At 33.5% G+C, this 21,984-nt stretch overlaps 1 protein-coding gene across 8 annotated transcripts in view; it reads right to left on the reverse strand.

Moving 5' to 3' along the window:
* Positions 1-21,984, reverse strand: part of LOC150109587 (tensin-1-like) — a 540,448-nt gene that overhangs the window by 359,004 nt on the left and 159,460 nt on the right. For 5 of the 8 annotated variants that reach the window (XM_090413698.1, XM_090413682.1, XM_090413673.1 and 2 more), the window contains one exon: positions 20,900-20,941. Coding sequence is in view for 4 of the 8 variants with exons in the window: in XM_090413673.1 (XP_090269799.1) it covers positions 20,900-20,941 (42 nt within the window). In the remaining 4 variants the exon portion in view is untranslated. The remainder of the gene's footprint in view (positions 1-20,899; positions 20,942-21,984) is intronic. The other 3 variants (XM_090413690.1, XM_090413664.1, XM_090413650.1) reach the window with 1 other exon arrangement.

A 21,984-nucleotide genomic window follows, 5' to 3' on the forward strand; every position in this document is an offset into this window, starting at 1 on the left:
CTAATGACAAAATTTCGTTAATTTGCGTTTACACGGAGCAAAATTATTAATCTATACCATTTCGAAATATTTTGTCTGTATTTGTCCTTACGAAGGGTCCAATTTAAATAACTAAAACCGAATTGGACCCTTTGTAAGAACAAATACAGGCAAAGCTCCCGAATGCTGAATGTAGATAATGATATGTGTACAGACAGATGATACAAAACGAATCTAATAAGTTCTTGCACACTTTGAAAAACTCAACCAAAAATATTAAAGTCGTTTTCAGGAAGGAACAGAAAATTATAATTGCGACTTAAGCTTGAAATCAGATATTTCTGTAGGTCGTTTGTCGTGCGGTTCTTTTAGAATGCCACAAGCATATTAGACTGGAGATAATTTGTCTTGCGATAAGTTATCTCAAATACTCTATCACGCGATCTGATAAGAACAAAGTTTGCAACTTTTCCAGCAGTTTTTCTTATCGCAAGTTGCACATCATTACAAGTTGGATTCGTTTGTCAATTTGCAAGTAAACCGCAGCCCCCATTCTTTCGTGTAAACCAAAAGGATGTATTTTGCAGCGACCGATATCTTCAACACTCCGTGTCTTTAGATAACGGCACTCGGCAGGTTCTCCGTCTGCATGAGATTAACCAATCATGATGGATCATTATTTTAAAAAAAAAAATGTTTAATTACTTGATCAGATCGATATAGAAGAGCTCTGAAATTTCGTAAAATGTATTTGTTCCTGCGCACACAAAATTTCTTCAGTCGGGTGCACAACTTGGAAAGCCATAAACAGATCAAGGACGACATCAGACACATTATAGCAACTGCATAAAACTCGATTAAAGAACGCTTCCTCCCCCCCCCCCCACCGCGACAAATGACAAAAACAAAAATGGCACGCACTGCACTAAAAAGTAATTAAAAGATGATGAATAATAAACCCTTACGGCACACTGGTGTTTTTCATTATCATTTTTTAAATTTAAAATCAGATTATGTTCGAGTCCGAGGTTTTTTAATGATATTTCTAATAAAAGAATATGAGGACTGGCTTGATTTTACATAACAAAAACTAAGAGGTTCGGTTCGTGATATATGGGAGGAAATAACCGAAGACAAAAGAATAAAGTGAAAAATAATGAGATCGGTTTTAGGATGTAAATGTGAATATTAATTACTAAATATTTTTGAAAATTAATCAGTGCTGATAGTAAACAGAAAGATGACAAATTATTCGCGTTCTCGTGACAGCAATTGCTTTTTTTTAAAATAATTAATAAATAAATTCTAAAATGGGATGTAATTACTTTTCTTTCATTTTGAAATCGAAGCAAGTTAGAGAATAATAACAATTATTATTATCTCAAACCTCCAGGGCGTCGAGGACTGATGGGTATATCATGATGGCAGGCATGCTTTATTTTCAGTCGGAAGGGCCAAACAAGAAAAAAAAAAAAACATCTATTAGTTACTATCTATAAGTATCTATAACTTTAAGCATCTATTCGCTTGTTAAATCTAAGCGTTCATCTGCCTCTTCGGCGCATATATAACAGAATCACAAAATTACTGGATAGATTTCACTAAAATTTATTGTCTAAAATCTGGTAACATTTGTCAGGGCCTATCGATATGATTTAAATCTAGAAGCTTTTAGTACCCCGATTTAGCACGAATAGTGCGAATTATATAATACCACCAGGTTTGGAAAGGTACAGACCATAACAAAATGAGCTTGTTTGTTGCTTTGATTATTGATATTATTTCAAATTTGAACAAACTTTAAGGATATAGCGGTAATTTAATATACAGGGCGTTTCAAAAAGAATGTCCCGATTTGAAAATTGTATAACTCTGCAACCACGAACCACAAATGAATGCGACTTTGAGCATTTGTAATTGTGGTGAGTGAAACTTTAGGCCTTACTTCATACTTGGTAATTTATTTTGTAACTGTACCACATTTTCATTATTAAATATAATTATTTGGAATCGGGTCATTCTTTTTGAAACACCCTATATATATATATATATATTATTATTATTATTACGTGACACCTTCAGGGTGTCCAAGGACTAATCGCGGGAGGACAATCTGCTCTACTTCGCTAAATACATCTCACCCTCTCCACTACTACTTAATTTTCCTACTACGGCACTACTATCATCAACGCCATCTACCGCTCATCATTACCAACAACAGTATTTTCTGTTCGTAAATTGCATGTGTTCTGAATGCCGATTTGTCAGTATGCGGGATGAAAAACCCGAGTTTCCGAAATTGTTCATGATGATTTTCAATATATATATATATATATATATATATATATATATATATATATATATATATAGAGAGAGAGAGAGAGAGAGAGAGAGAGAGAGAGAGAGAGAGAGAGAGAGAGAGAGAGAGAGAGAGAGAGAGAATTTACTCTTAAGGACTTTCTGAAAAAGCCAATGACGGCATACGTCATCATCTCTCTTTGCTCCAAGCACCGATTACTTCAACTAAAAATATCACACACAGCCAATGATTGAATTTCCAAGGTAATACATGTGAATTCTCGAAGGTTGTTTTAATGAGAAGGCATTTCATTAAACACAAGAGGATAATCATCGGGAAAGTTTATAACGCAATTTAGGGTAATTCAGATAATTACGTGCATTTAAATGAAAATTACTCCTTGCTAGTTCTCAACATCTAATAATAACTCTTCTACAGTCGAGGATTTTTCCGAAAATAACCATGTGATGTCTTGGAATAAATAAATTGAATAAATAAATATCAAGAAAATTTTATATATTTTATTAAAAACTTAATAAATTAAAATGTTTATTTTTAGATGTCCTTTTTAATGATATAACTTTTCTATTTATCAAACGGTAGCCACACCTATTCTAATTAAATATTACGTTTTTGGATAGTCAACCTATTCAAATATCATTTTGCTGGTGGGTTTCAATCGACCGTGAGATGCGGTGATTAATACCTTTGGAGGGTAATAGATGGCAATGCTGTAGCCAATGAAGTTCTAACTGAGGCTCGGCTACTGCTGTTACCCTCCTGCCATGATCAGAGCTTTAATAGCTCAATAACAACTTATCCCTACACTGTCCTCTACAGATAACGGGGAAGATGAAAAGCATTCTTGCTTCGCCCCTTTAAGCTAGTCCTTATAAGGACTATCATTTTGTTACACGAAATTTGTTAAGAGTTCTCTTAAATCGGCAGACAAAATTTCCATCTCTCCTCAATTCTTTCTGCTATTGTAGTGTTTTCCAAATTTTCATTATCCTCTTTTAAAGTTTTAGTGACTCCAGCGAACTCCTTCTCAAGAATAGGCAGTTATAAATATATTTTATTTAAACGTTAATAATTATAAAGATATTTATTTTTTAACTTTTATAATAAGTTACAAACATGTGAAACAGTTTTTAATTATTAAATACATGTTTAGTTATACGAATCCAATAACATACAGTAGAAGCAATTGTGAATTTTAAATTTTCAATAGTAATATTAATAGAAGTTAATGAGACGAATTATTGTTCTTTTAGGAAGAAGTTTGGTGAAATCCACTTCTATATTTGCTATTTTAGCTATAGATCGGGGGACTCCACGTCAAGACGATGTTTTTTTGAGGTTCTATAAGTGCAGAAAACCCATCGCTGAGTACCGTTACAATTTAAGATACGAATGATTCCGAAATTTAGCTGAGAGTTCCGACTGCTTGGTTTGGCCTATTTGAATTTCAACTGTTAACGCAAACAATTCGAATCACGAGGATGGAACGCGATCGTGCTGTCAACCAGATACGGCGCTAATGAAAGTCAGTCGATAGATACCAAGAGACACATCTGGTTTAAAACTTCCTTTAGATTTCTTAAGGAAAAAATTAATATAGAATAGATCCGCACTTATCTACAACAAAACGAGACAAAAAAAAGGAAAATAATAATAATAATCAAAATTTAAAGAAAAAAAAATGCCTCGTATCTCCTTAAGATCTTTGGCGTACCCTTGAGGATATGCGTAATTCCTACATAACCCCATAGTTTTCAAGAAAGGAGTGAGACATGATTGTCCTTCTTCACCACTCTGTATGTTTAGATTTATATAAAGATCCTTCCTTGCTTAAATGATGAAAGCAAATATAAAATATTCCAGATATACAGACAAATCGGCCTTCAGTACACACGCAATTGACATACAAAAAATACTAGTGGTGGTGGCAGGCGGTAGATGGCGGTGGAGTACGTAGATGGTGGAGAAGAGGTGTTGTGGGGGTGGATGCCCTCTCTCGATTAGTCTTTGGACTCCTTGGAGGTGTCACGAAATAATAATAATAATAATAATAAGGTTAGTAGGTTAGTCGCATGTTGAAAAATACCACGAAATTCTTACATTAAGTCGATAAGCATACGAAGTGCGTTATTGGAAAAAGTTAGAACCGCAAATAGTTATCTATCTCCTTTAAAAATAAAAAATAAAATAAAAAAAATGGTGGTTCACATCTTGCATGTGAACCAGGATTTTTTTTTTTTTTTAAGTGGAACATTTTCAAGATTTGTGTATTCTTAAACGACTTTGTTTTCTGGACTATTTCTATAAGAAAAGTCATGCAAATATTTCAACATTAGAAAACAAAATTGAAAAAAGAAAAAAAATTTTTTAAAAATTTTATTAATTTTCTATTCTATATTAATTGCTTAATAAAAGAAAGTGCTTACTGCATCAAGATATCACAGCTTTGCATATCTAAGAATAATAAATTTGGTCTCTCTTCCCACCAGCAAGTTAAATAAATCAAAGTTGTTTTGCTGTTACTGAGTTAAGATTTTCACGTATGGAAGATCAAGAATAAAGTGGAAATAGTTCCCTTCCAAAAATGGAAAGGGTCAATTAAATTAAATACCAATTTAGTTAAGTAGGTGATAAACGTATCTTTATATGAAATCAAAGAAAACTACTATAGTCCATAATAAAATATAAAAGGAAGAAAATGATATATTAAATTGATAATAAGAACAAATTATGAAGTCAAATATACAGATAAAGACAAACGCATGTACATGTACTTACGTGAACACTTCGAGGAACTAACGAAGAAAATAAAATTTAAATAAAGGAGAGAAAGAAAGACGTTAGATCTAATCAATAATAGGTGTAAAGATACTTGTGCTGGACTTGAATGCTTAGTAAGTTCTCTTATTGTAGAGCCATTATTTCGAAACACGTAGACTACAATAAATAACTTTATTAATTAATGCATTTGCAAATATTGCAAAGCTTCCGGCTTTTACTTCTCGCAAAATATCTTTAATGCGAAGAGAAGAACAATAATTAAAAAAAAAATGAATATCATTAGACGGTGAAAAGCGTGCGAGAACAATGGAATTCTTTTTTGACAGTCACGAGAATACGTATAGTCATGGTAGATGATCTGTGATAGCATACGTCAAAAGATTTGTTAATTGTGTTCGCAAGCTTTTCACTATCTAGTTGTATTCAAATTTCTATTATTGTTATGCTCACCATAATGATGACGTTTTTATAAATGTATCGATTAATAAAGTCATTTGCTATGGTATATCTGTTTCAAAATAATTAATTTCGATCCTTAGGCTTTCCCTAATTAATAACAACAGAGTTGGAATCCAAACTTGAAAATGATAAATTTACTATAATTCTGAAAAAATCCTTGCGCTTGTATTTACAAAGTTTGTCTGGTTTTTTGTAGGTGAAAAAAAAATCAGTATCCTCTCTGGTCAGCTAACTTTCACATAAATAAATGTATTTTTTTTTTCAGCCTATTAATTTTCCCTATCCGGGAGGATTGAGTCCACTTCTTCCATGGTGACCCACTCCATCTTGGGAGATTATATTTATTCGCTTGTATGAATGTGGAAGACAATCACAAACATCCCTGCCAAGGCGGGATTTGAACCCGCGGTCTCTTACCTGGAGAGCAGTTACGCTAATCACTCGGCCAACCAAGCCGACAAACAAATGTAATAAATGCATACAATTCCATTTTTCATTTAATTACATTTTCTTTAACTATATTATATTATATCCTAGAGCCTCCGTAACTCAGTCGGAATAGACGAAACCCTTTAGTCGGATAGACCTGGGTTCGATTCCCATTCATGATGTGATGAACCTTTATCTGGTCTCTTTCGACGAAGGTGAGTTAGCCAGTCTCGTATGGACGTGTTTTCATCCGAAAACATGGGTGTTTTGTCCCCTAGAACAGGCAAACAGGGCCCCGTGAATACACACGGGTTACAGTCAGACTTAAGATCTAGCCATAGGGTCTTAAGTCTTGAGCCCTATGGGGGGGGGAATTGAGATGGTGCTGTACCTCCCGGTAAAAGGGGCCCACGACCATTGTATCATCATACGAAATAAATAAATATTATATCCTAATGGCTGACAATAAATTAATATATTTGTATCTTACCTGAGAATATTTTTTGTTTTAAAATTGCGGCACTGCTTATTTTCCAATTCAGAACAAAACTCGGTTCCTCTATTCCAGTGTGCACAAAAGGTCTTCACATCGTCTTTAAACCTTTCCTTACCTGACGCAATTCATTCCCAAACAATGCGATCGTTTCCTTCCTCGTTTCTTATCGGTCTTTAAGATTTGTGTACTCTGTACAGTAAGTCAAGAAAAAGAAAAACTTGCACTTCAAGCGTAACACTTGCTTTTCCTTGTTATAATAATAGGAACGTTTCGTATCCACTGTGTGTTGCCTTTCGTTTGTTTTAAAGGCAATTTGATAAAATGTCTGAAGACAGAAAATGTTCGGGAAAAAAAAAGTAATAAGCAGAAAAATTGAATTACTTGAATTTTGAGTTGATTTAAGTTACATCTAATTTGCATTCACCGATTTATTCGATTTGTACTCTGTGTACAAATACGTGTACGTTGCTTAAGTGTAAAGAACGTTAGATTCAGTGAGCCTCCTTCTTGGAGCCTTCGTAGCTCTGTCGGAAACAGCAATGAGCTTCGGTTGAAAAACACTGGATTCGAATCTCGTCATCTAGGACGTAAAGAACCTTGGTAAGGTTTTTTTCAAATGAAAGTGAGTTTCCCCAAATTCATACAGAAGTAGCAGATTTTTTCTCCCGGAAACGTCAGTGGTATTTTCTTCTTCTTCTCTTCAAGGATTAGGCATTTGCCTGTTTCGGCTTCACTGATCTTTCCATCTTGCTGCTGGTCTTCCTTTCTCTCTCTCTCTCTTTCCCCTTTGGTTTATATCTATCAACCTCTTTTTCTATCTTTCCATCCTAAATAAATGTTCTTTCCATTTCTATTTCTCTCTATATTTGGACAAATTGAGAGGTAAAGTCCAGACTGAAAGAGATACCCTGGTCCTCCAGGTTGGGGGTTTTGTGTAAAACTGGTTACCTTACCAAGTAAAAAAAAATTAATAACTCAGACGCTGGAACTGGAAAATTCATCGGACCGAAACAAGGGAAAACGACCAAGAAAGAATAACAGTCAACGATTAGGAATCTCGGACATTTTAAAAGTAGCGACGTGGAACATGCGAAGCATAACAATGGAATTAGAATTAGTAAAACAACTAAAGCAATTAATATAGCCGTGATAACAGAAACAACAACAACAAAAAAAAAAAAAAATTAAAGGGAACTAAACATAGATGGTACTGGAGTGGACCAACATATCAGAGCTTCTAATGGAGTGGCCATTTTAATCGCTACTATATGGAAAAATAGAATACGAAAGTACGATTTTGTAAATGATCGAATTATAACAGTTAAACTAAAAACAAGCAGAAGTTACTTAACTATCATAGGAGTATATGCTCCCGAAGAAGGTGGAAAAAATGACTCTGAACAGGTTTTATGAGGAACTACAAAAGCAGTTAAATAAATGTAATAAAACTGACTGTATATTAATAGCAGGAAAACTTAATACTAGAATTGGAAATAATCCAATCCCAAATGTCTTAGGAAAATATGAAAAAATTTGCATGAAAAACAATGGTCAGGAACTATTAGTCTTCTGTACTTTCAATAATTTTAAAATAACCAATACTTTTTTCAAAAAAAAAAAAAAAATAATAATATAAATAAATATTCTTGGAATGGCAGAAGAACAAAATCTAGAATTGACTATATCATTACTAATCAGAAATTAGCTCAACTTGTGAGAGATGTACATGTTTACTGAGGAAGTCAAATTTTTTCAGATCATTGTTTAGGAATCTATAAAATAGAAATACTAACAAAATGGAGAAAGGAAGTAAATAAGAAAAAACAAGAAACAGAACAAGTATACAAAGTATATCTATTAATTAAAATAAAAAAGCTAGTTTTCTGGCAATTGAATAGATATTAAATGGATAAGAATCCTATATTGTTATATAGCCAGTATAGCCAGTAAGTGAAACTCAAGATCGATAACTACGATCTATGAGTTTCAATGCCGAAAAACTATCGGCGAAGGCAATTCGAAGCAAAGGTGGAGCAAGATCCCTCACTATTCTTGATATTCTCTCATAATGTAAAACACAGCTCCTAGGAGATGTAATACTGTCATTACATTATGAGGAGAGGTCACTACCCAGACCGGTTTCAACCTTTTTTGAGGTCTCATCAGTGAGTAGGTAGACCTGGAAAATATCAAAGCTTAGTGAAAAGAACTTACATACCTTCGCTATACGAATGCCATAAAGGTGTGCTTGTATTTTGTAATTAAAATAAAAAGCCAAAAGGCTAGTTTTCTGGCAATTGAATAGATATTAAATTAATTTGAATAGGATTCTTATCCATTTAATATCTATTCAATTGCCACCTTTGATTCGAATTGCCTTCGCCGATAGTTTTTCTGCATTGAAACTCATAGATCGTAGTTATCGATCTTGAGTTTCACTTACTGGCTATATGACAATATAGGATTCTTATCCATTTAATAATATATAAAGTATATCTATTATAAGAAGAAAGCATTAAAATGCTGTATCAATCACGATTAACAAATTACCTAAAAGAAGCCCAAATCGGTGAAGATATAGAAGAAAAATGGAAAACTTTAATAAAGATAATCCATAAAGCAGCCTCTGAAATACTTTGAAAAAAATATATATTAAAAAGAAAAACATTAAAAATTTGGGCCACAGATATAGAAAATGCAATAAAAGAAAAGCAGATGGCATGCAAGTCACTCCTTTAAAAGCATACAAAGGAAACAAAAAAAAATAGCTAAAACCATAGTACAGAAAGCTCACCAAGACGCTTGGGATAGATTTACTAATAAAATAGAAGGCATACATGGAAGACAAGACATAGTCTACAAAATATTAAGGAAATTAGACAACGAAGAAAGAGACAGCACAAATCAACATAATACAATATAAACAATGGATAGAACATAAGAATTTATGGTATGACCCAAATTTAATAACAGAAAATAATAATGACGAAATCAGCACTGAAATAGAACCAATAAAATTGGAAGAACTAAAAGAAGCAATAAGAGTATCAAAAAATAGAAAAATCAACCGAATTAGATGACATAAACTTGGAATATCATACAGAGCTTTTGGTGGAGAATATTTACATCACAGATTCTTAAAATGAATAAATAACTGTTGGAGGAAACGTGAGGTTCTATCAGATTGGTCAAAAGCTAAGGTTATATCTATATTTAAGAAAGGGGATAGAGATAATTGTGAAAATTACAGAGGAATAAGTTTATTAAATACAGGTTACAGAATTTACAGTAAAATTCTGAATAAAAGACTTAGAAATATTGCAAAGAATCCTACTCTCAGAAGAACAAAATGGTTTCAGATACGTAAGATCATGTATGGACAATATTTATGTGCTAAAACTAATTATTGAAAAAAGACGAGAATTTAATTTAGAGACTCATTTGGCTTTTATAGATTATGAGAAAGCTTTTGATAAATTACACAGATAATAAGTATGGAATTTAATGAAAAAAACAAGGATATCCACTACATTTGGTACAAGCTATACAAAGTTTGCCTAAAGTTACAAAAATAAAGTCACAGTTAGGTAATAAATTAACAGAAGAGATTGAAATAAATCAGGGTTTCAGACAGGGATGTAGCTTATCTCCAACTCCAGTTTTCTATCCCACAAAACAGACAAACGGGCCTAAGAATAAGCGCAAAATGGCAGACTAGTCAGAGCATTAATTAGATTTGTATGTTAAAATCCTCGGTTGTAACTGGCCCAACACGTTAAGGAGAAGATGATATCTTTTTGCCAATTAAAAAGGTACCTTCGAAACATAGTCGCGAGGTGACGCAACAATCCTCCTAGCATATGGGAATTCTTTATTACAGCTTGAATTTAAGTTATCCGTCTCATGCGGTGGTAGTCAGATTTTACCACTTTGGAAAAGCCATACAGTTTTTCTTGAGTAGGGTTTTTTGTGCCGACTTGTTTTTATCCCGTAAAGTAGAAAGAAAATAAGAAAATGATTTACTTATTTTCTTTAATTTCTAAGCTACTTAGCTCAACATAAAGTACGAAAAAAAAATTTTTTTTTCCAAATGCATTTTTACTCACAGAGAAGAAACTTGTCTAAAAAAAGAACTTTATCTTGAGAAGAAAAAAAAAAAAAAAAGGAGACTTCAACCACTTCATCTTGTCACGAGTAACTATACAATTACTATTATCCAAATGACCAGCTGCATCAAGACTGCCAAACGTGTTTTTTAAGTGCTTTTCTATTGCCCTAAATGAGAACATAAGAACAATACTATCCGGCTTCCAATTTATTTGTATTGTCAAAAATTGGACTTCGTGTAATCCTCGAAATGTTTATAATCGGAAAAAAAAAGTACAAGAATGAATTATTTAAAAGAATTTTGACAAAACGTACTAAAATGTCAAGTCGGTATTTGGTTACAGTTCACGTAACGATTGATACATGGCTTTTAAATTATGAAAAACTGAAGTTTCTGTAAGAAAAGCTCCCCCCCCCCCCCTCCCCGTGAGATCGGCTAACTCATCTTTAATTGAAAAGACCAAATTCCAGCGAGGAAGAGTTTTAGTTTTGGGAAGAGACAGAAGTCCGAGAAAGCCAAATCTGGGGAATAGGGTGGATGTTCCAACAATTCATAGTGCAGATCCCTTAATTTTCCCATTGCCAAAACACCCTTGTGGGCAGATGCACTGTCCTGATGAAAGATGATTTTTTTCTTCTACAAACCGGGTCTTTTCTCATGATTTTTTTTTTCGTCTAGTCTGGTTAAAAGATCGGAATAATATTCCCCGGTTATTGTTTTATCATTTAAGATAATTAATAAACAAAATGATCCCAAAACACCGATGCCATGACCTTTCCTGCTGTCTTCTTTGGCGCTGAACAACCGGCTTCTAGCCACTCTTTTTTGACTGCTGTTTCGATTCTGGAGTGTACTGGTGAATCCAAGTCTCGTCGACTGACTGATTTTCTCTTTCAATCGTTTCCGATCGTAAGTGACTTTGTAGGCTTTACCTGCAAAGTATTCCTGGTGAGATTTTTTTACAGGGTAGTTCACAACCGCTTTCCCCAATCCCCCAATTTTATCCGGGCTCGGGACCGGCATATGAATGGGACGTATGCCGGTCCCGAGTTTTTTCACCCAAGTTTCCGGGCGAAAAAACTCCCTACCTACGTATGAGACCGGTTAACTCACCTTTAGTCCAAAGAGATCAGACAAAGGTTCCTCACATCACTGACGGGAATCGACCCCAGGTCTTTCCGACCAGCTTTGTCTATACTGAGTGAGCTACGGAGGCTCAAGTCTCATCCATAGTAATAAATCGACGCACAAAATCAGTTTTATTCTTGTTAAAAGAACTGTTCAGAGATTTTCATGCGAGTGCGTTTTTGATTTGCTGTGAGCAAGCGCGGCACCCATCTTGCGCAAAGCTTTTTCATTTGTAATTCTTCATACAAAATATAGTCTCAGCAATTTCACGCACTTTGACTCGCCGCTCATCCAATTCCATGTCGTGCACTTGATCAATGATTTCTGGTGTTGTTACACTTTTTGGACGTCCTTCACGTGGATCATCTTCAAGGCTGGTACGGCCACGTTTAAACTGGGCAGCCCATTTCTTAATTGTCGAAAACGAAGGAGAAGAGTGCCCATAAACTTTTATGAACTTCGAATGTTACAAAGAATTTTATAACGATACTCAATTTTATCCATTCAAGGGATACAATCTACACTTTTGCTTCAGACAGATGTATAAAACAAACTACTTGACAGAATGACTTGCAATTTCATATGGATGCTTATGACAGATGTACCAACTTAGAAAAAAAAAATCTTGCGGATAGTGTTGCCATCAATGGTCGAGGCCGAGAACTTTTCAGATCATCCACGTATGTCACCATACAGCGATGACATCGTTTAAAACAATCGGGATACTGTGTTGCAAATATAAATGTTGATATATCTAGTGCCATTCTACTAAACTACTATCATCATATAGCTGCTACTCGAAATAGAAACATGAAAATGATGAACAAGATACATTAGACACAACTCATCTATATCGAAGATATCATCCAACATGAATGATGGATGATATCTTCCATTTTAATTCGGTTTTCAGAAGAGCAAAATAGTTTCATTAATCACAGCATCATCTTTAAAAAACTGGAAATAACTCTGTTATTCCTCTCAAGTAATATATCGGACTATTTTTGAATTTTTATTTTTTTTATTTCTGTTCATTTTTGGTATCCCTTTAAAATAATTTCCTTAGGTAGTCATCGTGGACTCTTGAAGCGAGTCATTGATTTGAAAGAAGTAAAAGTGAACTGAGAATGGTCTAGAATGACGCATTTTCATAAAAGCAATCTATCTTATTATGTCTATAAATTATGGAATACTCGATAAATTAATTATAGCTGATCAAGGAATACAACTCTTCTTTTGTCAAAGGAGATTGCAATATTATACGATTTCCATTAACGTTGATGTAACTCATTCATAAAGTAAATGTACATTTATTCTTCATCGGTGTAGACAAACTACAAATCACTTCTTAGTGGATCTTCTTTTACTGCATGCTTTGTCAAAACAATGTAAAATTTTCTTTTTTTTTTCTGCTACATGGATATTTGTTAGAAGAATTGTGGCCTTTTGCGAAGCTCGATTCCTATCTAAGTCGTAGATAAGAATTCAGTTTAGCAGAATTCATTAATTTATGATATCATTAATTCTGCGATTAATTAATTAATTTATTGAATTCTAAGACTTACTTGCAATAACGAAATGGCATTTGGTGTATTAATAGTTTCATTTTCGTGGTAACATTAACTATGATAATTAATGTTCTTTATTCATATCTTTCACATTCTGTTGCGCAAAAGAATCTGCCAATAAAGAAACAGTTTATTAAATGAAACGAAGTTTCTCTGACGTGTATTCCCGCATGCCACTTTAATACAGTCAATGTCTGAAGCGTAACACTCTTTTTTAATTTTATTCGCTGAATGTACGTACAACAATATGAGAGTTAAACACACAGTTAGAAACTGTCACTAGAGGCGCTCGCAATCGACTTGTTTATTGTAAGTACGAGTATAATTAAACATGTTTAATTAGTAGTTTCGATCGCCAAGAAATAGCAAACTTCCAAATAGTTCGATGTCCATAACATCAGATCTAAATATAAATTATATAAAAATTAAAAGTAAATTATATCTGCTTATCTCACCACAGAATGGTAAATGAATGAATAAATGATTTCAGGATTTCGTTAGTTTTATCATTTCTAATGTTTAAATAAATGCATAAAACTGTAATCGTACTTAAATGTGGGCTGTTGATCGCGATATCTTCATAAATGAATAATTCGCAAATGGTACGAAATTATATTATTGACTCTCTACAAGACAGAGTCCATCGCCTTCTCTAATAAGTGGTAAAGCAGGAGAAAGCTCGTATTAATTAATGGGTTTGTCTGCTTGTGAAGAAATATCTAGAAGCTAGGTATATCCCCCCCCCACACACACACACACCTGTCGTTATCGACTATGCCCTTTGGTTGGAAAGACCTAGGTTCAAATCCCGTCTAGGATACAAAGAACCTTTAGTTGGACTTTTCAAGTTAGCCGGTCTCAAATTTCAGGGTTTTTCTCTAGAAACTAGATTTTTTTTCAACAACAAGTACACGCAGTTTACAGACAATGTAGATAAAATTAACTGCCCTATCAAAAACGTAATCAGGTTTCAAAGGCATTAAGTTATTTGGCCCTGACATTAAGCTTTACACTTCTGCAACTTAGAATTTGCACGCCTTTATTAAAAAGAAGAAGAAGAAAAGAAAAACAGGATCTTAAAGTCGCATTCTGCCAAATTATTTAACTGAATTAAAGGACCAATCACACGCCAATGTGATCGGCTTTTTAACCGACTTTTTTTTTTTTTTTACATATTTATTGTTTACTCAGTTTTGTGCTAAAGTGTTAATTAACACGAAAAAATGCAGTTCAACAGTGTAGTCTCTTTTCATCAAAGCGACCGGTGAAGTACTGAAGAACAAATGTTTACATTATTTTCTACTTATGCGGAATGATTCAATATTTAATGTAATATTAAATGTCGATTAGAAAACCCTTGGTGACCGTGGTTAAGCATACCTGCTTTCAAACCAACAGGCTATGGATTCTAATACTGCCTTGGTCATGGTTGCTTGTGAATGTCTTTATGTTGTAGATGGATTTCAACGCTCGGCGTGAGACCTCTGACCTGCTTGTTAAAGGCTTGAAATGGCTTCAAAGTTCCATGTTTAATCTCTAGAAAGATTATTTAACTCTGAGACCACCTACGGTAAGTACTATAGGTTTTCGACTTTTGGTGGGTGTAGACTTTAAAAAGAATAAAAATAGCCTTGATATTTCTTTTTTTTTTTCTTTGGTATTAGTTACATAAAATCATATCCATGAACATTATGAAATAAAAATTAAGATCCCGGAGAGAGCTAACTCGATTCCGATCGGATCGAGGTTGTGATTTTTTAAAAAACTTCGATCCTATATATGTGTGTGGGCGCGTACGTTCATGCAATATCACACTTCTGCAACTTAGAATTTGCACGCCTTTATTATTATCGTTTGAAAGTACAATACGAGACTAGTTCTTGTTAGCTAAAAGCTGTCTAAAAAGCCAAACCTATAAAAATAAAAATTATTGGCGAAGTTCTGTGATTAACAGTTAATTCATCTTCTTTCAGTTTGAGGTGACATTTCGCAAATCAAGAAATTGATCAAGTTGGGGAGACCAAAACAGGACATTTAAAGATTTTAAAGCTAAATTTCCAAAAACCCTCTAAAATTCTTTAAAAATAAATAAAATAAAATTCTAGTAATATTATTTTTTGAGTGCCATAAAATTGTCTTCACTTCCTGAATGAAATCCTCAGCATACCATGAATATCAAGAAACTCGGCAAATAAAAACTTTTGGTGGGGATCGGAGACACCTACAAAAAGTAGCCTAATACAATGTGAAGACTGATGTGCAATATGAAGTTTTTTATTCTAACGAAATTCGGATTCGACGGTCATTGAGGTAAGGTATAAAAATTAAATTAAGTTATTGAAAATATTTTTCTTTTGGCAGAAAAAAATACTCCTGCGAGTTAAATAAAAGTTTTCAAGTTATACTTAAACATTAGAATTTTGAATCCAATTTTCTTGCTAGTTCTTGAAACTTTTAAAATGCACCCTTGCAGCATCTTAAGATGCTTCAGCATAAAGAACAAAATATCGTTTCTGCTCGAAGATTCGTGTAACTCTCAAGAGAGGAACGTGAAAAATGAATTTACCATAAAAAACTTGAAGTGACTGAGCTGGCAAACAACTTGAGAGCATCATCATCATTTTCTTAAAGCGCATTAACGCGACAAAGAAAAATTTTGAAAGAAGTGCGCATTGATCACCGGCTTCTTAGACACAGGGGATTATTTTAATGTGACTGATTTTTTTTAATTCGTACCAGTGACATAATAATTAAGTAGTTGAATTGTTACTTCAATGTCATGATAAGCATTTAACTCCTGGAGTTAAATTCTCCTAAAGAATTAACTTCAAAGAATGATGAAGATTTTTCAAGACATGAACTTGAGAACTAGAAAATGAACTTGTTTCAAATTTTCAGGAGTGGTTATTCCTCACATCCTGTTTGAAGAACCACTCTGAACAAAATTGAGTCATTGAATCACAATTCATAATTGCGTAAAATTTCCTCTCATTTGCACTGTTTTATTTGTCTTCAAGAGGCTGTATGATCAATTTCCAAGTGGAAATTAATAAAAGACATAAATAATAACAAATAAAACTATTTGTGGCTATTATTATCAAATCAAATATTCAGTTTGCGAGCCAACATTTTCATCGAATGACTAACAAAATTAGAATGGAAAGAAACATTACATTGTTTTGCTGATCATATTTCGCAATAAACAATAACCTAAAATGAATTTCTTTTATTTAAATCTGTTAACAAATTATCTTCTTCATCTTTTAACTCTACTATATAGAAGCGAAACAGTGATCATAAAAAGGAAAGATGAAAAGAATTCGAACAGCAGAAATAAAATTCCTCAGAAAACCAGCTGAATATACCAAGTGGGACCATAAAACAAATGAAGAAATTTTACAACCCCTTAATATAAAACCAATTAATTACTACATAAGACAGTATAAACAAAAATGGATAGAACATTTAAATCGAATGGACAACAGCAGACTACCGAAAATATTATACCAATATAAAATAAGTGGAAAAAGAAGAATTGGAAGACCAAGAAAAAGATGGCATGAGAGCGGAACAGGCCACCTGGCCCAAAATCCATGTTAGGAAGATCTTTAATAATTTGTTTTATTTCATTTTTGAAATCATCAGAACTTTTCTAATATAAAATACTGTAATTATAAGTATTAGTATTTGGAATGTTAACAACACAGGTCATCAGCGCCCTCTAATAAAAAAAATTTTTTTTCACTATTTAAATTATTGAAAAGTAACACTGCGAAGTACTATTCTGTACAAGTCTTCAAACTATACTTATTAAAATTAAAAATTAATACTTTTTAATAGGTTGTGCAAATTCTTCCAGGAGCGCAAATTAGAAGGTTTTTAAACACCAGTGCTGAAAATCCCCGATGATATTGTGTGATTTCAATATAAAAATCTTGGCACTGTTTTAACTAGCCTTTGAAATATTTATGACAAATTTTAAATTATGAAAAGATGAATATATCCCATTAACTAATATTTCTACATGGAGTATTCAAGAAACAGCTTTAAAACTGACAGTAGCAGAAAAAGGGAAATATCCAAGCAATCTTGATCTGAATAAATATCAGTGTTTTATGCTCCAGGAGATAAATGTTCTATTTAACTACTGAATAACTCGAACGCTGCAGTTCAATGATATTTATAAAATTAATCTTAGACAATAAAAATAGATTGACAGCCATACTTTCCATTTGCCTGCTTTGCATTATTGTTCGAATGCGAGACGAATGAGAATGTTATTTCTGCTTTGTGAATGAAAATTAACCGTCAAGAAAGTCAACGATGGAAAATTCCTTTCCTAATTAGGAAATTAAGAGATGTCACTGGACATTAGGACATTTCCTAATGTCCAGTGACATCTCTACTATACTATGCTTTCTAATAATTAAACATTATTTGTATCTTGGAGCATTTATGCACTGTGTAAAGTTCAATAATTATGTTATAAAGTTAACTATCTATGAGGGTGGTCTGAAACATTCTCGACCTAACAATGAAAAAACGAACTTATAATTTCATAATTATTTTTATTTTTCAACATAATCTCTCTTAAGACTAATACATTTATTCCAGCGATGCTCCAGCGCCATTAAGAAAAACGCTGACCAGCGAGGAAGAGTTTTAGTTTTGGGAAGAGGTAGAACTCAGAGGGAGACAAATCTGGGGAATAATAGGGTGGATGTTCCAACAATTCATAGTGCAGATCCCTTAATTTTTCCATTGCCAAAACCTTGTAGGCAGGTGCATTCTCCTGATGAAAGATGATTTGTTCTTCTGCAAACCGGGTATTTTTTCACGAATTTTTTCATCTAGTCTAGTTAAAAGATCGGAATAATATTCCACGGTTATTGTTTTATCCTTTTCAATATAATTATTAAACAAATTTAGCATTCCAAAAGACCGATGCCATGATCTTTCCTGCTGATGGAACCGACTTTGCCTTCTTTGGCGCTGAATAACCGGCTTCTGTCCACTGTTTTGACTGCTGTTTGGATTCTGGTGGGTAATGGTGAATTCAAGTCTCATCCATAGTAATAAATCGATGCACAAAATCAGTTTTATTCTTGTTAAAACGCTCCAAGTACTGTTCAGAGATTTTCATGTGAGTGCGTTTTTGATCTGCTGTGAGCAAGAGCGGCAAGATGGTTGCCGCTCTTGCTCACAAATGCGCAAAACTTTTTCATTTGCAATTCTTCATGCAAAACAAATCCTACAAGTTCCTTTGAAATGCCTATAGTCTCAGCAAGATTGCTTGGGTATTTCCCATTTTCTGCTACTGTCAGTTTTAAAGCTGTTTCTTAAATACTCCTTTATCCGATGTAATAACTGCATTGTTAACCACTTTAACATGTTACCATCTTGACTACCTTAGTAATGTAGTCTCTAAACTTAAGCTTCCTATCATCTCTAGATCTCTAGCTTGGTTAACATTTGAAAAAAGTTCCTATTAATATACTGCTCAGTCTACAATGTCTTCGATGCAGAACCTTACCGTTGTATACGTGCAACAGGATCGCTTTTCATTCTTAGTAAAAACTTCGAATCTTAGAGAATCTTATAGAAAGTTTTGGTGATGCTATTAATCTTTAATCCAAGATTTAAGATTAATCTTAAATTTGCCTACTAAATTCAAGCTCCGAAATGTCACTACTCGGTCAGAAATTTAAGTATTTGTATTAATCTTAAGATTATATTAATTGATGGATGTTACTGACTCTTTCTCTCTCCCGTTCAAACTGCAGTTGATTTCAATCGACAAAATTCTTTCAGGAATAAACAACCATTAACATCAGCGACAAATTCACAGGTAGGGGAAAAGAGAAAGAGAGAGATAGCAAATTAATATTGTAAAATTTCAACAAACAGCAAAAACGAAACCGGTCTATATATATATATATATATATATATATATATATTTAATTATAATATACTTTGAAATAAGAAAAGCTGAAGTAAATCATATACTATCCAATCAAAATATCATGACCACCAGGATAACAGTTTGCGGGTCCTCCCTCATACAGTTCATGCCACCTGCAACGGCGTAGCATGGATTCTAAGACCTTTGAACATTGTAGGAGGCATGCTGTACCACCTCGTCAAGATTGTTACCCGTAGATCCTAAAATAATTTTCCTGGTGGTGGATTTAAACGGCGGAGATCTCTTGATGCATGTAATCCAAGATGTGTTCGTTGGGATTCAAATCTGGAATTTGGAAGCCTAATAAAAACTGGAAGTCAAAATCGTGTTCGGCGAACTACTCGAAAGATACCAGCAACTACACTGCCCTCCTAGAACTCACTTGTGACACCTGGGAATACGGCCACTCTGACGGGGGTGTATGATCAACCACAACGGATAAGTACTTCTTTTTTTTTTGCATTTATAATACTGTCTACGAATATCGGAGTTCTAAGAAATTCCCAGGAAAACATTCACCATACCACAATGCTAACGCCTCCTACCTGTTTCTGCTGGACCATATCATCTGAGTGATTACTCTCCGCAGGTTTCTGCCTGATCCTTCATTTGTCATCCACACACTCGGCATACCTGGAAACGAAATTCATTCGAAAAGACAACTTTTTTTTTCCAGTCTTCAATGGTCCTCTCTCAGATGCAGACGTAGTCGTCGATTATTAGAAGTAAGCATGAGTGAACAATTCTTCGTATATTAGCTTACAACAAGATGGAATAAGTTCACCATGGGCATCGAAGAGGTGTGGATTCCCTGCATCCTTCACTCTTGGAACACCTTAACTGTAACACTCAGCGAACAACGTCTGTATATTAACAAGACTTGCGGCACTACAATAGCAGAGGGCTTCTAAAAGGTAACAGTTTTGCGCTGACAAAACCCACTTCCTTACTCAGCAATAGTGGGAATGAAACTGAGCTATTCAAAAACATATTTTGATAATTTAATTATAATATTATGATATGAAACATTTAAAGATATGATATGTTTTTTCATTTTTATTTTTTATTTTATTTTTCCGAAATTTTAGAAATATTTTAAATTCATTACAATTTTATGTGGACATTATGTTACATTATTAGTTTCAAAGAAAATAAAATTTCTGTTGAAAAATTAATATGCATGAAGTCATTCCTGACTTAAAATGAAATGTTCTGAAAACAACCAAAGGGGAAAAAATCATCAGTATTTCTAGACCCCCCCACACACAACACACACGCATCTTTCTCAATTGTTTTCCCTGATTTAACACTGGAAAAAAATTATATATATAAAATTTTTCTCCTGTGTTTAGAGTTACGTTCATGTACAATTCTTCTCCCAAAACTAATATATATATATATATATATATATATATATATAATCTCGCAAGAAAGACATCGCAGCTGAACAATACACAATGTGTGGACATCTCACATTATGCTGATAGGATCAACTCTTCCTTTCAAAGCCACTTATCTGTGACTGACTACTGCCTACACGTAATGGAAAAATGAAGACGACGAATTCTATATAATACTCTGATAATAATACATAAATATCAATGGATCATTTTACCTAAAATGGAAAACTTCGCTTAGCTAAGAATAATGACTGCAAAAACCAACTTACCGCCCTTCTTAGACGTGGCTGAACCGAACCTTCCTGACTCTGCTGAAACCAAAAGTAATTCTTATAATCTGGAATTACATAAATACTGGATATACAGTTCAAATTCGATATTTAATAAAATGTGTTAACAATGAATTATTGTAACTAATAATAAATTCCCAAAATAAACTATGCTTTAATTTTTTTTTACTTTGTTTTGTTTTTAATTTTGTTTCGTAAATAAAACACTGAAACACATAAGCTTCGCAGGGAATAGTTCATGTTAGTCTTAATGCTTCACAAATTTTCTGTGTTAATGATAAATAAAAATATGAACATAAATAATCAGATGTTGTCCTAGTTGGTTGACTAGTTAGCGTATCGGCTCTCAAGCCAACAGGCTGTACATTCGAAATATAAACTTCAATACAAGCTGTACAGCATCCTTATGTCACGTGACTTCACTGTAGGTAGGTGGCCTCGTAAGAGGTGTGTAGTTTACCTGATTCATCCGTGTTACAGCACCAAATAAAATATAAACGTATTTACAAGTTCAAAATGAATATAACTGTTAAAAGGGTTAGATAGTTAATGGCGTTCCCAGGATGTAAAGCACCGAAGATGTTCTACATCGTGGTCATATAAGTAATGTTTTACTTAGAAAGAAGGCTACATAACACGCTGCTCCATGACTAAAAGTGACTCGAGCACTCCCAGTTTGTGCACTTTTGTTTTCGTCTTTCAAGCTATAATTTTATTGTCCTCTGTTTTAATATTCCCTTCCTTCTTTACGGTCATATTTTCAATGCAAGAAAGAGAATCATTAATCAGTTCCATCCATTAACTCTTGACACGCATTTAATTAATTTTACCGCCCTTTATATTACACCTTTTGACCCATATCTAAAGTGACCCGAAAAACATTTATATTCTAGAGGTCATCGGCCAATAACGTCAAAGCAAAACAAACTGGGCAGAAATATCCATGTATGGAAATATAATTCAAAAAATTATATTTAAAAAAAAAAAAGGCTGATTTAATTTTATTAAAACGTAGATTCACTTATATTCAGAGCTCTTGAAAACAATCATTATTATTATTACTA

This window comes from Typopeltis vanoorti, chromosome 2, assembly GCF_054136105.1.
Source record: "Typopeltis vanoorti isolate ZY-2024b chromosome 2, IOZ_Tvanoo_1.0, whole genome shotgun sequence".
NCBI classification, from domain to species: Eukaryota; Metazoa; Arthropoda; class Arachnida; order Uropygi; family Thelyphonidae; genus Typopeltis; species Typopeltis vanoorti.